The following is a 20,256-nucleotide window of genomic DNA, read 5'->3' as shown; positions in this document are numbered from 1 at the left end:
AAGCTGGACAATGACTAGGGATGATAGGAAAATTGATGCCTTTGAGCTGTGGTGCTAAAAAAGAGTACTGAATATACCGTTGACTGCTAAAAGAACAAATAAAGTTGTCCTAGAGAGGGTGAGACCAGGCTGCTCCTTGGAGGCAAGGATTCTGAAGCTCATCTGACATACTTTGGACATGTTGCAGGGTGGGATCAGTCCTTGGACAGGGGTCTTATGCTTGGGAGGGTGTAGGGACAGTGCAAGAGAGGAAGACCCTCTATGAGATGAGTCATAGTGACTGGGATAATAGTGGGTAGGTGTGTCAGAGACAATAAGATTGGCACAGGATTGAGCAGGGATTAGAGCTGCTGTGCATAGGGTCACTATGAGTTGCAGGCAACTTGACGGCACATAACAACAACCCTAGAATTGGAACTGACCCCTAGGCCAGTGGGTTTTCAGAGGCAGTTAATTGCATTGGAGGAGATTGCCCATCCTTTTCCTAAAGAGCAGCTGGTGGCCTTGAACCACGTGCCTTTGGGATTGCAGCACAGCTCCTTGCCACAATACCCACATCATTCCTCCACTACAGAAAACTGATGGATAAACAAGCAAGAATAGAGATACATATGCTATAAAGTAATTGTTGTGGTTGTGTGCTTCGAGTCAGAACCAATTCATAGGTGACCGTCATTGGGTTTTCAGAGGCAGAAAATGGCACAGGAGGAGGTTGCCCATTCTATAAAGTAATTGTTGTTATGTGCTGTTGAGTTCCGTGCAACTCACTGTGATCCTATTTACAATAGCTCTGAACCCTGTCCTACCCTGAGCCAGTCTCACTGTCTCCAACATGCCTGCCCTATTACTCCAGTCACTGTGTCAGTTCATCTCATCCAGGATCTTATTCTCCTGAGTTGTCCCTCCACTCTTCCAAGCATAGAGTAATTAGCAATATGCAAATAATTCCCCCTGTGCAACGACTGATAGATAGGTCTGTTATCTCTAACAGAAAACCTGGAAGACAGTCAGACATACAAATATCATGACAGAGGACAGCCATCTTGGCCCCAACTGAGGCGCTTGATGGTGCAGCAGGTTGGAGTCCCAGATGGAGGTATTATGGCACGGAAGGTTGGGTCCTTAGTGCTGGTTCTTTGTCTGAACTGTGTAGCAATCCTTTGTGGTCCGAGCTACATTTTACAGATAAGAAAAAAACTCAGAGAAATTAAGTACATTATAAAAAAATTTGATAGCTAGAATTGGGGAAATGCGTCACACTCCTTGAGTTTTTTGGCGATAGGAGAAAGGATAGATGAGTCATTTTCTTAGAGCAGAAGTTATCTCTTGCTTTTTAGTGACCAGTATATTCATGCCTTCTCTTCCCTTTAACAAAGGAAAATTAAGCACAACTCAAGATGTGAGCCTTATCAACACCTTTCTACAGATGGAGACATAATAGCAGCTCTGTCAGCTGTGGGTCAGTTCCAACTCAATGGCATGCAACAACAACTTAGCATGTTGTTGTTGTTATGTGCCATCGAGTCGTTTCCGACTCATAGCGACCCTATGTACAACAGCTCTAAACCCTGCTCTATCCTGCGCCAACCGCACCGCCTCTGACACACCCATCCCGATTACCCCAGTCACCGAATCAATCCATCTCATAGAGGGTCTTCCCCTCCTGCGCTGTCCCTCCACCCTCCCAAGCATGATGTCCCTCTCTAAGGACCCGTCCCTCCTGGTAACATGTCCAAAGTATGTCAGACGAAGCCCCAGAATCCTTGCCTCCAAGGAGCAGCTTGGTTTAATCCTCTCCAAGATGAATCTGTTTGTTTTCCTGGCAGTCCATGGTAAGTTCAGTACCCTTCTCCAGCACCACAGCTCAAAAGCATCCACTCTCCTTCTGTCCTCCCTAGTCATTGTCCAACTCTCTGAGGCATAACAAGTGATTGCTTCTTAGCATAGGAAGGTCAAATTATTTGCCCAAATTCATAGCACCATTAAGTATAGAATTCATCTCCCACGTTCTATTTCCTCATTATCAGTACTTCTCAAACCATTGGGGGTGTAGGACTGATCTTTGTTACTTTCAATCTCACAATCTCAGACTGATGCTTTTATAAAATGTATGATGAAAAGGAATTGGTAAGATGAGATTTTAAAAAGAAAATACAAACAATTTTATGATCAGATTCAACAGACATAAAAACAACTACAAAAATTTCTCAACGGTGGCTCTCCGTTTGACTTATCATAGATCAGTAACAGTTCACAGCCCAGCGATGATCTGGCACCTACCACCACGCTGATTCCAGAATTACTCCCTCACTCTCCCACTGTCAGAAAGGTATCACACAGTGATGTACTTGACCCACATTAGTTCCTTTTGTAGGTTCATTAGCGTGGTGGGGTGGAAGGAATACACACAATGACATCTGTGTAATCACACCCGAGGAGGCAAGTATAGCCACATTAGAATGCAATCTTCCTCAAGTTTACCCTTAATCAATAACAAGTGCCCTCTCCCGTGAGCAAAAGCTATCTCCTGCTTTTTTAGTATTTTCTAGTATTGTCTATATTACATGTTATGAGTGCAAAGTTTGGGTGCCTTTTAAGTGTCCCTAGAGATGCAATTATATTCCACTAATATATTTATTTGTTTCCTACAGAAACCAAGAAGTCATTGTAGAAATTTCTTTTGAGACATCTCCAAAATCTACTGCTCTTCAGTGGCTCACCCCTGAGCAAACTTCTGGGAAGGAGCACCCATTTCTCTTTAGTCAGTGCCAGGTAAAGAGAATTCTGGAATGATTTATTTTGCAGAAAGTTCCTAAGGCATACTGTTGCATGAAGCAAATTGGATGTGTGGGTTTTACCTAATACAATATTTTAATTTATGTAATTATTTCTATTTATATATATATTATACGTCTATCAGTATTAACACATTGATGTATTGCATTAATAAATAAATATCATTTGCTTTTATGGCATGTCTACATAGAGTAGACCATGTAAACATACTGTGTATCTTTACCATATTTTTATCCATGGCGTCTGGCATAGAACCCTATACAAAGTTAGGCACTCAAGAGGAGTGGAAAAAAAGTAACTGTTGTTATTAAAGAACAAAACAAACCAACACTAACACTAAAGAAGTGAGAGGTGAAAGATTTTACTCCTCATTCCCGGCTAAAATTGAAGATGCTAAGACAGTAGCCACTTGTGTTCTCTTAGATGTTAATAACTAACCTGAGAAAAAGAAGTTTAATATTAACATAATTCAGAGAAGTCCAATAGTTTTCTTTACTCTAGGTCTTAGAAACTCCAGAAGGTTAATTTGCCTCATTACTGCCTGGATGTGCTCACCAAGAGTTGTGCCAGAAAATCTGGAGAACAACCATCTGGGCAACTGGCTGAAAGAGAGCTATGTTCCCATTCCAAAGAAGGGTGACCCGACAGTGCGGAAATTATTGAACAATATCATATGCAAGCAAGATTCAGCTGAAGATTATCCAAAAATGACTGTAACATCAACAGAGAACTGCCAGAAGTGCAGGCTGGGTTTAGAAGGAGTCATGGTACTAGGGATGTTAGAGCTAATGTTAGATGTATCTTGGCTGAAAGCAGAGAGTACCAGAGGAATGTCTTATCAATGTTTCATTGACTATGCCAAGGCATTTGACTATGGACCACAACAAAGTGGTTGACTCTGAGAAGAATGGGAATCTCAGAAAACTTCATTGTGCTTTTGCAAAACCTATTCTTGGACCAGGAAGCAGTCATCAGAATAGAGCAAGGAAACACTGCATGGTTCAAAATCGGAAAGGGCATATGCCAGGGATGTGTCCTGTCTCCATACCTTTTCAGTCTATATGCAGAACAGATCATCTGAGAGGCTGAGCTCTATGAGGAGAAATGTGGCATCAGGATTAGAGGAAGACTTATCAACAATCTTCATTACGTAGTTGACACAACCCTGCTTACTGAAACTGAGAAGGACCTGAAGCGCTTGCTGAAGAAGTCAAGGACTGCAGCCTTCAATATAGATTGAAGCTCAACATCAAGAAAACAAAGATTCTCACCACTGGCCGATTGGCACCATCATTATAGATGGCAAAGAGATTAAGACTGTTAATAGCTTTAGATTGCTTGGCTCCACAATCAATACTCTTGGTACCAGCAGTCAGGAAATCAAAAGACGAATTGCATTGGCAAAGTCTGTTGTCAGAGACCTCTCCAGAGTACCGAAGAATGACGATGTCATTCTGGAGACTAAGATGTACCCGATCCATGCCATAGTCTTTGCAATTACTTACTATGCATCAAAAAGTTGGACAATGACTAGGGAGGATAGAAGAAGAATTGATGCCTTTGAGCTGTGGTGCTGGAGAAGAGTATTGAATATACCATGGATTGCTAAGAGAACAAACAGATTCTTCCTAGAGAGGGTGCAATCAATCTGCTTTGTGGTGGCAAAGAGTCTGAAGCTTTGTCTGACATACTTTGGACATGTTGCAAGGCAGGACCAGTCCTTGGAGAGGGACATCATGCGTGGGATGGTGGAGGGGAGAGGAAGACCCTTGATGAAATAGATTGATTCAGTGACTGGGGTAGTGGGGGTAGTTGTGTCAAAGACAGTAAAATGGTTACAAGATAGAGCAGAGTTTAGGACTATTGTGCATACGGTTACTCTAAGTCTCAGGCAACTTGATGGCATAAAACAATAACAACAATAAACAACTGTCTAGGAAAAGAAGTCAGTAAGTTGTGGTTCTCTAATTTATTTGACTAAAGAACTCTTTTATCAGAGGTCTAGGAGCTTCCTGTTGTTATATGCCATTGAATTGGAACTAATAGCTAAACCTTCAGCATTTATTCAAAAGTTGTATATCACATTGGAAAAGATTGTACATCTTTCCACCATGGAGCGGCTACTGGATCCAAACCAAGTGCCTTTAAATTAGGAGAACAACTAGCTCCTTACTATGAGGCCACAAGAGGAGCTGGTCCACACTGCTACTCAGAGCACAGAGCAGGAAACAGTGCTTCAGTTTGTTTGCTTTACCCTTCTGCTGCAAGTTAGGGTTGGACCACACATTCAAATGGTACTGTGGGAGGTCTCATGATAAGTGAGATAAGTTGTTCTTTTTCAAAAGAACATGTCTAAGAATAATGCTGCAATTTCAGTGATTTCACAATGACTTGCGTTACATGAATGAAGAAGAGCTGTTTCTATTTTTTTACTTCCCCTCCCAGGCCATCCACTGCAGAGCAATTCTTCCTTGCCAGGACACTCCTTCTGTGAAACTCACCTATAGTGCAGAGGTAAGTAACACAGATTAGTAACTGAATTAAATGGCCCATAAATGTGGCTTGAGTTATAAGTAGAAATGATGATGATGATGATGATGATGATGATGATAATTAAGGTTTTTTTACAAATAGAAACATTTAAATTCTAATTGGAATTTGTTGGGGGGGAAGGCTGTGGGCTTTATTTTGAGTACCTGTGGGATATAGTTTAGAACACACTATGTGTAAGAAAAGAAAATAACCATTATGATTTTAAAAGAAATTCAGAATTCAGGAACTACAACTAAGACTTTTGAAAGCATTTACTTTAACTTAAAAAAAATTTATTTATTTACTATCCCTGAAATTATTTAGGTATTAAAAGAAAAATAAAATGGCATTGGCAGAAATGCCCTATGCTGTGCAGTGGCGGTGATGTGCTTTCAAATTGATTCTGACACATAATGACCCTGTAAGACAGAGCAGGCCTGTTTCACATGATTTCCAAGCAGCTAGTGAATTTGAACCTGCTACTTATTTGCTTGCATCCAAATGCTTAACCATTGCACTACTAGGCTGTCATAGACTTGTCTGTGTGTATTGTGGTATGTGTATGTCTGTAGGTTGGTGGTGGTTGTGTGCTGCCAAGTCAGAGCTAATCCATAGCTGACCCTCCAGTGGATTTTCAGAGACAGTAAATCACATAGGAGGAGATTGCCCATCCTTCTCCCACAGAACAGCTGGTGGATTCAAACCATGTACTTTGGAGATTGAGGGGCTGCTTCTTACCACTAGGCCACACAAGTATATAGTTCTGTCTTATTCCTTAACTAGCTACTTTAGTCCTTTTGGAATGAAATTGACTGTAATAAATAAGTGCTATGTCAGGTAAACCTACTTAGACCAAGCAAATAAAACTAAAAACCAGCCTATATTTATAAGAACTTCAAGTTTCAGGTAATCCTATGACTAAAGAATGCGTGGTATGTACTATAGAATGCTATACTTGGATGCAAAGAATCCCAAGATTCTGGCCTTTTGTCCACCATTTAACCATATCATTTTGGATAGTTCAAACCCACAGGTACCTCACCTGTTAAGACGTGCCTGTCTCAGTAATGGCTGAGGCCTGAGTCATGCAAGAATGTGAAAGCGTGACACTTGTTAGAATGTGTAAATGCTCCATTTGGGAGTTATTAGAAATAAAATCTTTAGCATGTTGGAGCTACAATTGAATGCACCTTAAGTCACCATGTGGTTTGCTCCATGGTTTTTTTTCCATATGCTTACCTGGCAGGGAGATACCATGATCATGAAGGTGGTTTTCCCAGGGTGAGGTGTTTTCCCTTGGTGATTTTTTTTTAATAAAAATAATTTTTCCCTTATAAATTTACAGAGAAAATTATGTTATAATTTTTGGCAATAAATTTTCATTTTCATAGTCAAAATCCTTAAAAGTTCTATCAATAACTCCATGTATTTATTTAAAATTTGAAAGTGTTCAAAACTGTATTCTCAGCCTTAAAATGAATACTGGTGATGGTGGTGAGTTGGAATTGACCTATAGCTGACCCTCCAGCACGTTTTCAGAGATAGGAAGTCATACAGGAGGAGACTATCCATCCTTCTCCGGAAGAGCTACTGGTGGATTCAAACCGCGTGCTTTGGGGATTACAGCAGTTTCTTACCCCTAGGCTATCCAAGTTCCCAAAAATGAATACTGGCATGTCTCATTTTCTTGTACTTTGCTTTATTGAGCCTCACACGTACTGTACTTTTTAAAAAATTCAAGTTTTGTGGCAACCTTACACCAAACAGGTGTATTGGTACCATTTTCCCAATAGCATCTGACATAGTACTCGCATCTGACTATGTCACATTTTGGTAATTGTCACAATACCTCAAACTTCTTCATAAGGCTGTTGTACACTTAGTAGACTACAGTATGGTGAGAATATAACTTTTATATGTGCTGGGAACCAGCATATTCATGCAGCTCAATTTACTGCTTTTTCTGTAGGGCTTCAGAAGCAAGCCTGTCTGCAGCATACCTTTGAACCTTTTATGGGATGGGGGCATTTGCAGGAGAAGTGGGAGATGTTGCTGCCGTTGTATCAAGCACAATGTTAGGTTCTTCATGCATATTATTTATTCCTGGCAACAAACCTAGAGAGATTACCTTTTTCTCTGGTAAATCAGCAGGATGCTCAGGGGACATCATTGCGCTGTTTTTAAACCAGTTGCTTCCAAAATTCTGCTCTTAATACAAATAAATAGACATCTCACATTCATTTTTTTAAAGAAGCTAGCTTTAATATTGCTAATTATGTGTACAAATCTGATATTCACTTGTCCATTGAATTCATTTAAAAAAAACAACACCCAAATCAAACCTCAATCCAGTTGTATTGAGGTGATTCTAGCTCTTAGAGGCCAGATAGGAAAGAGTGGATACCGCTCGTAGACTTGCTGAGGCGGAGAATTTTTGCAGCAGCAGACTGCCTCATCTGTCGTCAGGGAGTCCCTAGATTCAAACCACCAGCCTTTCAGTTACCACCTGAGTATTTTGCCACTGCACCACCAGGGCTCCTTAATTCATAGGTCTATCACTTAGCTTCTCTCCATTATTTAACATGTGTATTTTTAAGATATATTGACCTTTTATTTGTAACTGGAAATGGCTTCTCTTCTCAATTAGGTGTCTGTCCCTAAAGAACTGGTGGCACTTATGAGTGCTATTCGTGATGGAGAATCTCCCGACCCAGAAGACCCAAGCAGGAAAATCTATAGATTCAGCCAGAAAGTAAGATAGTAGATTTTGGTTTTGTTGGTGGTGACCTGCAAATAACTTGAATCCATCCAGTGAGCAAAATTGCTTTTGAAATATTTCAGAAATTTTTAAAAAACCTAACATTTGAGTTTTCTGTTTGTTTTCCTTATTCCTTTTCCTTTTGTACTTAAAATGGTTAGCTACTCAGAGCACTGAATTAGAGAGAGAAGGGGCTGTGTAATTAGAGTAGAGAGTGAACTCTGGTTCTCTTTTCTCCTTGCTCCAGTCTGTAGATCTCCTCTTATGTTACCTGCGGAAGCTTGACCTTTTAGTATTTACAAATGGACGAGCTATCTGATGTCAGGAGAGCACACAACTACAGTCCTTTAGTTAACAGTTCCTGTGGGGCTTTTACAAAAGATAATTTGACTTTGACCTGACCTTACACAAGTGTGTGTATTTTTTTAATTCCTCTTGATAGGATGTATATGTGAACTATTTTGCTCCCACGTCAGCCTCTTAAAACCCAAGAAAATAAGTTCCAGGTTTTCATAACTTAACCCAAAGTTATCAAGTCGATTCAGAATCATGGTGACCCTATAGGGTAGGGTTCAGTTGCTCTATAGAGTTTCCAGAAGCCTCCCTGCCTCATGCTCCCTTTGGGCAGATAGGTGGTGGGTTTAAACCACCAGTCTTTGGTTCGCAGCTGAGCATTAAAGAACCGCACCACCAGGGCTCGTTTTCATAACCACTTAATGCTGGGCTATTTTTGTGTTGTTCAAATACAGCCGTAGGGTTTTAAAACCTAAGGGAAAAACCCTACAGTGACCTTCTTATAGATTCCTTTCTGTGAAAAGCTTAAAATATACTTTGTAATATTATGTGCAGTCATATGGTTCACATCTTAGGAGCTTTCTTTCCTGGTAGAATAAAAAAAGAAATAGATGCTTCGAAATATTTTACATCATAATTTTGAATTATTTGAGCTCTTAGGATTGAGAACTATTTGAGATGAACAAGAAGGAAATCACTTGAAACCCATGTTTGGAGGCTTGCAAAGGAATTTATTTTATTTTAAACATGAATTGTGTACTCTTTTTAAATCCTAATGCAAACTTGTGTGTGTTGATTTGTCCCCTCTAGGTTCCCATACCCTGCTACCTTATTGCCTTAGTTGTTGGCGCTTTAGAAAGCAGGTGAGTTTTTGTGTCTCCTTTGAGAATTCCTCAAGGTCTTAAATAACAGCTTTAGAAAAATCCCCATTTAATTTTAAAATGTTAGCATTAAAACGGAAACGTCTTTACCAGTTGTTAATTAGATATTCTGAGTATTTCTTCTCCCTGGCTATGAATTTTTTTTTAATAATTTTTTTATTTTATACTGGTTTACTTACAAAGTTCATATATATTGTTTTTCACACTGGATATTTCTCATTTCCTTTACCCAACCTCTCTCTACCAATGAAATTGTGCTATAGTCTAAGTATTTTTGTAGAGTAAACATGCTTTTATCTTTATTTAAAAATCTTGATTTTCTTTTTCTTCACCTAAAATACAGAAAAAATAGTTTATTCTTTTCTAAAAAATTAATTTTAATGAACGTTTACAGAAACTTTGGATGTCCATTCATTCATTATTGCATTTTTCTCTCTGCCCACCCCTCCACACCAGTTTGCTCTTCTCTTTGAAAAGTAAAAGAAAAATTCTTTCATAGGTATACAATACAACTCCCCCACCCCAAGTCCATTCCACTCTGCAGCCTTCATTCTGGACTCTTGTCATAACTGTAATGCCCAATAATATATCCCTTTTAAACAGTTCTCTCCCTCCTCTGTTTCAATGCAGTATACATAATTTATCCAGTCTTTCTCAGTCTCACCCCAACCCTGATGTCAGTTCTGTTCTACAGTAGTGGCACTATGCAGTACTTGTCCTTCTGTGACTGAGATGTTTCACTCAGCATTACAAATAAATAAATAAAAGGGATAAAATCCCACAATGTACAGAAATTATGTATAAATCAAAATGTACATGAATGAAATAATGTCTAAGAATGATTATCTAAAGTTGAATGGTGCTTTAAATAAATAATAAAAAATAGTTTATTCCTCAAAGAACTTTTGTGAGGACTAACAGAACTATCAAGGAAGCTCTAGCTGCTTAGTGGTAAGGAATTGCCCTGCCAACACAAAGGTATGCAGTTCTAATCCACCAGATGCTCCACAGGAGAAAGATGGGCAGTCCGTCCCCTTCCTCCCCCTGTGTGATTTACTGCCACTAAAAATCTGCTGGAGGGTCAGCTGTGGGTCAGTTCTTACTATGGGTACATGACAACAACAGTAACAGCAACAGAACCATCATATATTAACCAAAAACGTATTGCCATCAGATTGATTTTTGACTCACAGCGACCTTTTAGAACACAGTCCAACTGCCCCATAGGAGTTTTTGAGGCTTTAATCATTACAGAAGCAGACTATCATGTCTTTTGCTAGTAGAGTGACTGACTGGTTTGTTTGAACTGCCAAACTTTCGGGGTTAGCAGTTGAGCCCTGCTCAACTACTTAACCCCTGCACCACTATGCTTTGATCATATATAAAGCTCCCAATTTAGTTCCTGGCCCATGGGAAGTATTCAATAAATGGTAGCTGTGATAATTATTAACAGCAGCAAACATTATGGAGCTCATATTACTAATAAGTCCAGCACATTATCTTACCGAATCCCCACAACAACCTTGTAGTGTTAATATTATTATTTTTCCCCCAGTTTACCAGTAAAGGCACTGATGCCCAGTGAGCTTACTAACTTTGTCCAGAATCACACAGCTAGCAAGTGGCAGAAGTAGACCATCTGAGTCAGAACCCATACAGTGTAGACTTATACTCTGGCCAAACGGTGCCTGCTAACCCAGGAGGCTTTTCTTGTTTTATGTACCTACCGTCCAGTTGGAACTTACTCATCATTGATCCTTCAGTGGGGTTTAGAGGCAATAAATCGAGTGGGAGAAGATTGCCCATCTTTCTCCCACAGAACAGCTCATGGATTTGAACCACATTCCTTTGGGTTGGCAATACAACTTCTTACCACCAAGCCACCAGAGCTCTCTATGCTTTTGAGCACTTGATGTAGAGAAAAGTCCAAATTGAGAAGTGCTCTAAACTTAAAATACACATCAGCTTTCCAAGACTATCTAAACAAGAGAAGGTCAGATATTTCAGTAATAAGTTTTGCATTGATCATATATTAAACTAATATTTTAATCATTTATATTGAATCAGATATATTATTAAAAACATTTAATATGGATTTGATTTTTTTTTCCTGTTTTGAACATGTGAGACAGTATCACACAGATGGCTCATATTTGGGGCTCTCAGTCAATTTCTGCTGCATTACACTGGTTACCACTGCTACCTACAATACGGTCTGCCAAAAAAGTAGCTTTCGTGTCATCTTAGTATCGGCTAGAAATGCAAATCGTGGACCTTATCCCAAACCTATTTGCTCAAAATTTGTATTTGAACAATTCCTCCAGATAATGTAGATGGACATTAAAGCTTGCAGAGCACTGTCCTGGAAACTGCTGCTTTCCTGGGAAGGGGTACCCTGGCAGAGTCTGATTTGGGATTTGCTTATGTGTACATTTTTTTAAAATGAAATGTAGGTGAAAAAGATATTTTCTTACAGGATAATCTCCATACAAGGACACCCGTCAGCTAACTCACCTAAAGTTAGCAGTTCAACCCCACCCCGAGGCACTCTGGAAAATGGACCAGGCGTTGTTTTTAAGCATTGCAGCCTTGGATTCCTATTTCTAAGATCCGTTCTGTTCCTCACACATGCATTGCCAGGAGTTGCAATTGACTTGGTGGCAGCAACACCAACATGCAAATAATATGTAGTTCTGTTTGTTCCATCTGTGGCTTGGGTTCATGTTGTTAAATTGAGGGAAGAAGCTTGTTCCGTAGAGGTCTCAACCAGAGCCAACAAGCTGACTTTTGGGAACACTTTATGCCTCAGTTTCTCATTTGACCCAGACTGTGCCTCCTTTCAGAGGTGCATATCTAGCTACTGATGCGCTTACAACAGCAGGCTTGGATCACAGAAATATGCCACCTCATCCCTTTCCATATGTTGTTGTTGTTGTTATGTGCCGTCGAGTCGTTTCCGACTCATAGCGACCCTATGCACAACAGCCCTAAACCCTGCTCTATCCTGCACCAGCCTCACTGCCTCTGACACACCCATCCCGATTACCCCAGTCACTGAATCAATCCATCTCATAGAGGGTCTTCCCCTCCTGTGCTGTCCCTCCACCCTCCCAAGCATGATGTCCCTCTCCAAGGACCCATCCCTCCTGGCAACATGTCCAAAGTATGTCAGACGAAGCCCCAGAATCCTTGCCTCCAAGAAGTAGCTTGGTTTAATCCTCTCCAAGATGAATCTGTTTGTTTTCCTGGCAGTCCATGGTACATTCAGTACCCTTCTCCAGCACCACAGCTCAAAAGCATCCACTCTCCTTCTGTCCTCCCTAGTCATTGTCCAACTCTCTGATGCATAACAAGCTATTGCAAAGACCATGGCCTGTGTCAGGCGCACCTTAGTCTCCAGAGAGACACTGTTGCTCCTGAGTACCTTTGAGAGGTCCCTAACAGCAGACTTTCCCATCGCGATACGCTTTTTGATTTCCTGACTGCTGGTGCCAAGAGTGTTGACTGTGGAGCCGAGCAAACTGAAGCTGTGAACACTCTCAATCTCTTCGTCATCCATCCTGACGCTGCCAATTGGTCCAGTGGCGAGAATCTTTGTCTTCTTGACATTGAGCCTCAGTCCATACTGAAGGCTGCAGTCCTTGACCCTTCGCAGCAAGTGCATGAGGTCCTCCTCAGTTTCAGCAAGCAGGGTTGTGTCATCTGCATAACGCAGATTGTTAATAGATCTTCCACCAATCCTGATGCCACAATTCTCCTCATAGAGCCCAGCTTCTCAGATAATCTGCTCTGCATACATGTTGAAAAGGTATGGAGACAGGATGCATCCCTGGCGTACACCCTTCCCAATTTTGAACCATGCAGTGTTACCCTGCTCTGTTCTGACTACTACTGCCTCTTGATCCAAGTACAGGTTTCGCATTAGCACAATTAAATGTTCTGGGATTCCCATTCTTCTCAGAGTCAGCCACAGTTTGTTATGATCCACACAGTCAAATGCCTTTGCATAATCAATGAAACACAGATAGATAGCACCTGGTAAATCACATTCCTATCACAGGGGTTTATGTCCAGGACTTTAAATCCTCTCTACAACCAAGTGAGTAATTTACCTTGCATTGCTTCTCTATTAAGCTCTTTTCATTTTGCAGGCAAATTGGCCCAAGAACATTGGTATGGTCTGAGAAGGAGCAGGTGGAAAAGTCTGCTTATGAATTTTCTGAGGTTGGTCTCATGGTTTTCCTTTCTTAGCAAATATGGCAGTCAGCTGGTTCTTAAATCAACTTTTAAATATGATGTGGGATCATTTGAAGTGACATAGCAAAAGAATACAATTTATGTTTGATTTTATGTAGAAATTCCAGTTGCCAGATTCCTTATTATTTTCATTTAAAATCAGAATCATTAACTCATAAAGTTGATAGAAAGCTGTATATACTTCTAAAAAATTTTCTATGGTAAATAATAAGATATACAAATAAATATACATTCGTTTTTCAGACTGAATCTATGCTGCAGATTGCAGAAGATCTGGGAGGACCATACGTATGGGGGCAGTATGACCTATTGGTCCTGCCACCTTCCTTCCCTTATGGTGGCATGGAGAATCCTTGCCTTACTTTTGTAACTCCTACTCTCCTGGTAAGTATAAAAGTTGGTGGTGGTGTTGTTAGTTATCATCAAGTTGACTGTGACTTATGGTGACTCTATTACTGACACACCTGAACTCACCCTAAACATGCACTGCCTTCACCATTACTCATATGCTCCAGCCCAATGTTAACAGTCAGTGAGCCAGTCTGTCTTGTTGAGGGCCTTCCTCTCTTCCTCTGACCCTTTTTCTTTCCTAGCATAATGTCTTTTTCCAAAGACTGACCCCTTCTGACAGCATGCCCAAATTATGTGAGATAAAGTTTCACCACCTCAGTTTTTAGCATGCACCGTGGTTAAACTTCCTCCAGGACAGTCTTGTTCTCTTGATTTGTCCAAAAAATAATCACTTCCCTTTCCCAACACAATTCAAAGGCAGTGATTCTTTTTCAGTCTCTCTTATTCATTCTCCAACTTACAGATATAGGCGATAGGTGAAAATCCCAGGCTTACGTCACACAAACTTTAGTCTTGCTCGTGAGCTTGGAGAGATGCTTGACAGCAGATTTTCCCAGTACACCTCCTTTTTCGATTTCTTGACTGCTTTTACTTTTCTTGAGTGTTGATTGTGGATCCAAGTAAAATGAAACCTTTTGTAACTTCAGTTTTTTCTTCATCTATAATGATGTTGCCTATTGGTAAGCCTGGCTAGAAGAATCTGGTTGTGGTAATACGCTGTTGATTCTGAACTGACTCACGGCTGACCCTCCAGTGAGTTTTCAGAGGCTGCAAATTGCATAGGAGGAGACTGTCTTTCTCCCTCAGAGCAGCTGGTGGACTCAAACTGCCTACTTTTGGGTTGGCAGCACAGCTTCTTACCACCAGGCCACCAGAGCTTACTAGAACTCTGAAGAACCTTAGATTCCTAGTAATATAAAAAAATGAACCTTTTCTCTTTTTTTATACAACTCTTCTTCCTAACTTTATTATCACTATCATTGTCTCATCTATTAAAAGAAAATAAAATTGGCCTTTGGGAGTTGCAGGGGGAGGATATTATGTTCAAAGTTGTTGGGGTCTTTTGAGAGGGAAGATGCCATGTAACAGCCATTCACTGATGAGTTATATTTCTAAGCAAAGGGATGAGACCATTCTTCTTGCTCTGGAGCCAGTTGTGGCTCATGGCAACCACAGGTGTGTCAGAGTAAAACTGTGCATCAGAGGGTTTTCAGTGGCTGCTGTTTTTTAGTACATCTCCAGATTTTTCTTCCTAAGTGGCTTTGAGGCAAGTTTCTGGACCCCATGAGTGTAGGTGGTATCAGCAGGTGCTTGAAAAGCCAACCACAGACACTTATCCAAAACAGTGGTCAAAACAAACGAAGAAGAGGAAAAAAGGAATAAATGAAGAGGGCAGAAGTCCAGGAATTTGTTTCATATGTTGCTGTTGCTGTTATGTGCTCTTGAGCTTCTTGCAACTCATAGCAACCCTGTGTACAATAGCTCTGAACCCTTCTGTATCCTGTGCTAATCTTATCGTCTACTGCATGATCCCAGTCACTGCGTCTATCCATCTCATCAAGGGTCTTCCTCTCTTGTGTTTTCTCTCCACCCTTCCAAGCATGCTGTCCTTTTTCAAGGACTGGTCTCTCCTGGCAATGTGCCCAAATAAAGAGCCAACAAAACCTTAAGGCTAAAAGCAAAGCCAGGCCAGTCACTACAGATTTCAAGATAAACATTCCATTGTGGCATTCCATTGTGGTTGGGCATTGGTTTGTTCTCCATGTTCTTGTTATGGTGAATAATGCTGCTATGAACATTGGTGTACAAGTGAATTGAGAAATTATGGTACATTCACATACTGGAATACTACACAGCACACAGGAGCAATGATTTTGTAAATTACTACCCAACTTGGGAAGGACTGGAGAGCATTATGCTGAATGAACTAACTCAGGCCCATAAGGACAAATACTGTATAAAACCATTATTGTAGAACCTGTATGAGAAGCCAAGGGGCAAGGGGGGAGCATAGGAAGAGGATGGGTGGGAGGGGTGGGGATAAGTCATAGGGTCGCACAATTTGATGGGTGGAGGGAGGGGCGGGTAAAGGAAAAGAGAAAGATCCAGTGTGAAAAGCATTGTATACAAACTTTATAAGTAAACCAATATAAAATAAAAATTGTATTAAAAAAAAGAAAATAGACATTGTGAATGATGAAAAAGGCAACAAGAGTAAATAAAGCTTTTCTATCAACAATCTGCGTTATGCAGATGACACAACCCTGCTATTGAAACTGACGATAACCTGAGTCCCTTGCTGCAGAGGGTCAAGGACTGCAGCCTCCAATATGGACTGAGTCTCAATGTCAAGAAGACAAAGATTCTCACCACTGGACCAATTGGCAGCATCAAGATGGATGGGGAAGAGATTGAGATTGTTCACAGCTTGGCTCCACAGTCAACACTCTTGGCACCAGTAGCCATGAAATTAAAAGGTGTGTTGCGATGGGAAAGTCTGCTGTTAGGACCTCTCCAAAGTACTGAAGAGCAATGGTGTCTCTCTGGAGACTAAGGTGCTTCTGATACAGGCCATGGTCTTCACAATCACTTGGTTTGCATCAGAGAGTTGGACAATGACCAAGGATGATAGATAGCCTTTGAGCTGTGGTGCTGGAGAAGAGTATTGAGGGTACCATGGACTTCTAGGAAAACAAACAGATTCATCCTGGAAAGGGTTAAACTGGGTGACTCGTTGGAGGCAAGGATTCTTAGGCTCTGTCTAACATACTTTGGACATGTTGTGAGGAGAGACCGGTCCTTGGAGAGTGACATCATGCTTGGTAGGGTGGAGGGATAGCGCAGGAGAAGAAGACCCTCTATGAGGTGGATTGATTCAGTGACTGGCATAATCAATAGGAGTGTCACAGACAGTGCAATTGTCACAGAATAGAGCAGAGTTTAGGGCTGTTGTACATAGGGTCGCTATGAGTCGCAAGTGACATGACGGCACATGACAACAACAACAGATACACAAAGGGAGCTTGCACACTTCTCAGAGGTCTTTTCCTTGAACGGTCTGCACAAACTATCCCCTAATAGCGTGAAAAAGGACCAGTGAATGTTGACGAGGCAACACAACCAGTAACTGAAAATAACCGTGATGTTGATGCCATCGCACCTCACTTCAAAAAATACCAGTAAAATTCATGTTGTGTACAAAAAATCAACGATAAAATGTCTTTGAGCAGACTCACCACCACCCTTTGAGTTATTAGCCAATCACATTAGCCATTGCAGCACCCAAAAATTCCACATTTGCTATACAGGTGCCTTTGGGAAAAACAAAACTCAGCATGCTGTATGAAGGGAAGGAAAGAATTAGGCCACAATAGGTTGCTGTTATTATAAGCCTTTGCAGACTAAATACCTCAAGAACCAGGCAAGTAATAGATTAGCAGCTCAGTAAATAAAAGAAAGAAAGAAACCACAGGAAGCATCACTCCCTCAGTCAGTGCTGTTGAGCTAGCTGGCACTGACTTGATTCATAGTTGATCCTTCATTGGTGTCCAAGGCTGTAAATGCACAGGAGGAGATTGCCTGTCTGTCTCCCATGGAGCCGCTGGTGGATTCCAGCTGTGGACTAGGCCACCAGAGGAAACTCCCTACAGGAAACACAGAACACTGTAACACTTTTAAGTATATTGTGGGCAAGAAAGAAATAGAGGGGAAATGTTTCTCAGATGTTTATTAGATATGTAGGCCTTTGTAGCAATGGAAAAAAATTCTCTGTCATTAATGAAAGAATTATGTTGAATTTTTTTCATACCTGCTTTTAAAAAATTTGTTTTCTGAGTACATGTCTCATTTGAATTGTTTGGAATGCCTTGTAGAAACAGTGGGTCATTAATGCTAGATTATTAGACATTGACGTAGATTATCTTTTATAGATAAAATCTGTAACTTCGTTACTAAAATACTAATGCAGTTTTTTTTCTTTAAAGGCAGGTGACAAGTCACTTTCAAATGTAAGTTAAAGTTTTTTATTATGGTTGTACTCTCAAGAAGTACTAAATGAACTGATTGTAAAATTTGCGTCGTTTTATTATCTTGGAATATGATTAAAATAACTTAGGGATCCAAAACAATTTCTAAGGTATTGTTACGTTAACAAGTCAGATTTAATTTAAGAAAATCTTATGGTTTCATATGTTTATAATATAGTTCTTAGTGGAGTTACGTATCCATTTAATCGAGCATTTTTTTAGATAATATTTGTTTATTTTTCTTTCGTTGAGCCATGCATTTTATCTTTGATTAAGTTTACATATATATAATGTTTGCTACAATGAGTAACTCCTAAATATCTTAGCTAATGTTAAAAAAAATACTGTTTAAAAGGGATATATGATTACATATTATTGTCATGACAGGAGTCTAGAACGAAGGCTGTATAGTGAAGTGGACTTGGGGGGAGGGGTTGTATAACAGTGAAAGAATTTTTCTTTTACTTTTCAAAGAGAAGAGCAGTCTCGGGGAGAGGGCTGGACAGGGAGAAAAGTATAACAATGAATGAGTGGAAATCCAAAGTCTCTGTAAATATTTATTAACATTATTATTAGTAATAATAATAAAAGGAAAGAGTATTAACAATGAATTCTAAAGAATAGGTTATTTTTAGGGGAGAGTAATAAATTTACACTACTTACCGTCACATTTTACCTTTAGGTTATTGCACATGAAATATCACACAGCTGGACAGGAAATCTAGTGACCAACAGAACGTGGGATCATTTTTGGTAAGGCTGCTTTTGTTTATAATTTCTTTAATGGTTCTTGATTTTGACTAATTTCTTTCTGTGTCTCCCATCACTCCAAATTGCGTACATCTTGTTATTCTTCACTATACTCACACTTGTTTCACTGTTGGGTCCCATGCAGGTGTTCCGTTTGGGTTTGTTATTAATTTCTGATGCAAACACGTGTTAATGCATGTGCTTAAAGGCAGAACCATTGTTTCGTTCTCCTGCCGCCCTCTGCTGGGCTAGGCCGCTCATTGTTCTGGACTAGCTGCAGAGGCCTGCCACATAGAAGACCTGTTCTGACTAGTACTCCTGGTTCACAGTTGCTTCCATCTGTAGAAAAGTCCAAAAGAAAGTGTCTGGTTGATTAAAATGCCTCATCAATTGTTTTGATTCTCTGCCCACCCCCACCTCCACCTAGGTTAAATGAAGGACACACTGTGTACTTGGAACGCCACATTTGTGGACGATTGTTTGGTGAAAAATTCAGACACTTCCATGCTCTAGGAGGATGGGGAGAACTACAGAATACGGTAAACTAGTCCTGTTCTTAAAAACATTCATCTAAACTTCATATATATATATATATATATATATATATATATAAAGCAATCTAGTTTATAAATCATCTCAACAAAGTAGCAATAAGATTGCACAGTGAACAACCAAGTGTTCTTCATAGTTCCCTTGGCCTAGACTCTGTGCTAGAGCAATGTCTGTTCTTTTCCTCTGCATTGAAAGGCCTATTTATCCTTTTAAATGTATTCAAAAGGTCAGCACATCTCAGCTGTAAATTAAAAAAAAAAGTAGCAACAAGAAAGCTGTTTGTGCTCGTGTGAAAACAAGCAGATGCTGGTTTAAGAACCCTGCTCTATTGCTCAGGAGCTCAGGTGGCCTGGTCTATGGCAATATGTGCTGCAAAGGCTGTGCCTCTTGTGGTTCAAATCCACTAGCCGCTCCCAGAGAAAAAGATGAGCAGTCTCCTCCCGTTGTGATTTACAGCCTCAGAAACCCAATGGGAGATTGCTGTGAGTAGGATACGACTCAACAGCATGAGTTACCCCATCGGTTAATATGATTCATTGTCCTGTTTAAGGTAGTGATCATCTCATTTGGGAATTACAAGTCATCCTTGGCTCTTTTACTATTAATATCATTGGTTACTACGTGTGAATTTTATTTGGTGTATATGGATTACGTCTCAGCATCAAGATGAAAACATTCTCACCTCCAAGTTAAAAGGCTGTTTCATTATAGATGGAGAAGAGATTGAGATTGTTAACAGTTTCAGCTTGCTCGAGTCCACAGTCAACGTTCTTTGCACCAGCAGTCGGGAAATCAAAAGACAAGTTGCTTTGGAAAAGTCTGCCTTCAGGGACCTTGGCAGAGTGCTAAGGAGCAACAACGTCAGTCTAGAGTCTAAGGTGCACCTCATCCAAGCCATGGTCTTCTCAATTACATCTGAGAGCTGGACGGTGACTAAGGATGACAGAAGAAGAATTGGTGCTTTTGAGCTGTGGTGCTAGAGAAAATGATATGTCATGAATGTAGGAAAATTAGAAATTGTTAAGAAAGAAATGGAACACGTAAACATTGACATATTAGG

The 20,256-nt window shown here is 40.3% G+C and overlaps 1 protein-coding gene across 1 annotated transcript in view; it reads left to right on the top strand.

The window, feature by feature from the left end:
- The window catches only part of LTA4H (leukotriene A4 hydrolase), a 44,182-nt gene that overhangs the window by 9,219 nt on the left and 14,707 nt on the right, over positions 1-20,256 (top strand). Inside the window, exons 3-11 of the mRNA XM_006888494.1 lie at positions 2,652-2,772; positions 5,242-5,310; positions 7,976-8,080; positions 9,191-9,243; positions 13,413-13,485; positions 13,762-13,902; positions 17,853-17,876; positions 18,577-18,647; positions 19,072-19,183. Of these exons, the coding sequence (XP_006888556.1) occupies positions 2,652-2,772; positions 5,242-5,310; positions 7,976-8,080; positions 9,191-9,243; positions 13,413-13,485; positions 13,762-13,902; positions 17,853-17,876; positions 18,577-18,647; positions 19,072-19,183 (769 nt within the window). The remainder of the gene's footprint in view (positions 1-2,651; positions 2,773-5,241; positions 5,311-7,975; positions 8,081-9,190; positions 9,244-13,412; positions 13,486-13,761; positions 13,903-17,852; positions 17,877-18,576; positions 18,648-19,071; positions 19,184-20,256) is intronic.

The sequence above is a fragment of the Elephantulus edwardii genome, unplaced genomic scaffold (assembly GCF_000299155.1).
Source record: "Elephantulus edwardii isolate Elephantulus edwardi_28Jun2011 unplaced genomic scaffold, EleEdw1.0 scaffold00068, whole genome shotgun sequence".
NCBI classification, from domain to species: domain Eukaryota; kingdom Metazoa; phylum Chordata; class Mammalia; order Macroscelidea; family Macroscelididae; genus Elephantulus; species Elephantulus edwardii.
Note: the sequence above shows the minus strand (reverse complement) of the source record. Positions and strands in the feature narration are given on the sequence as shown.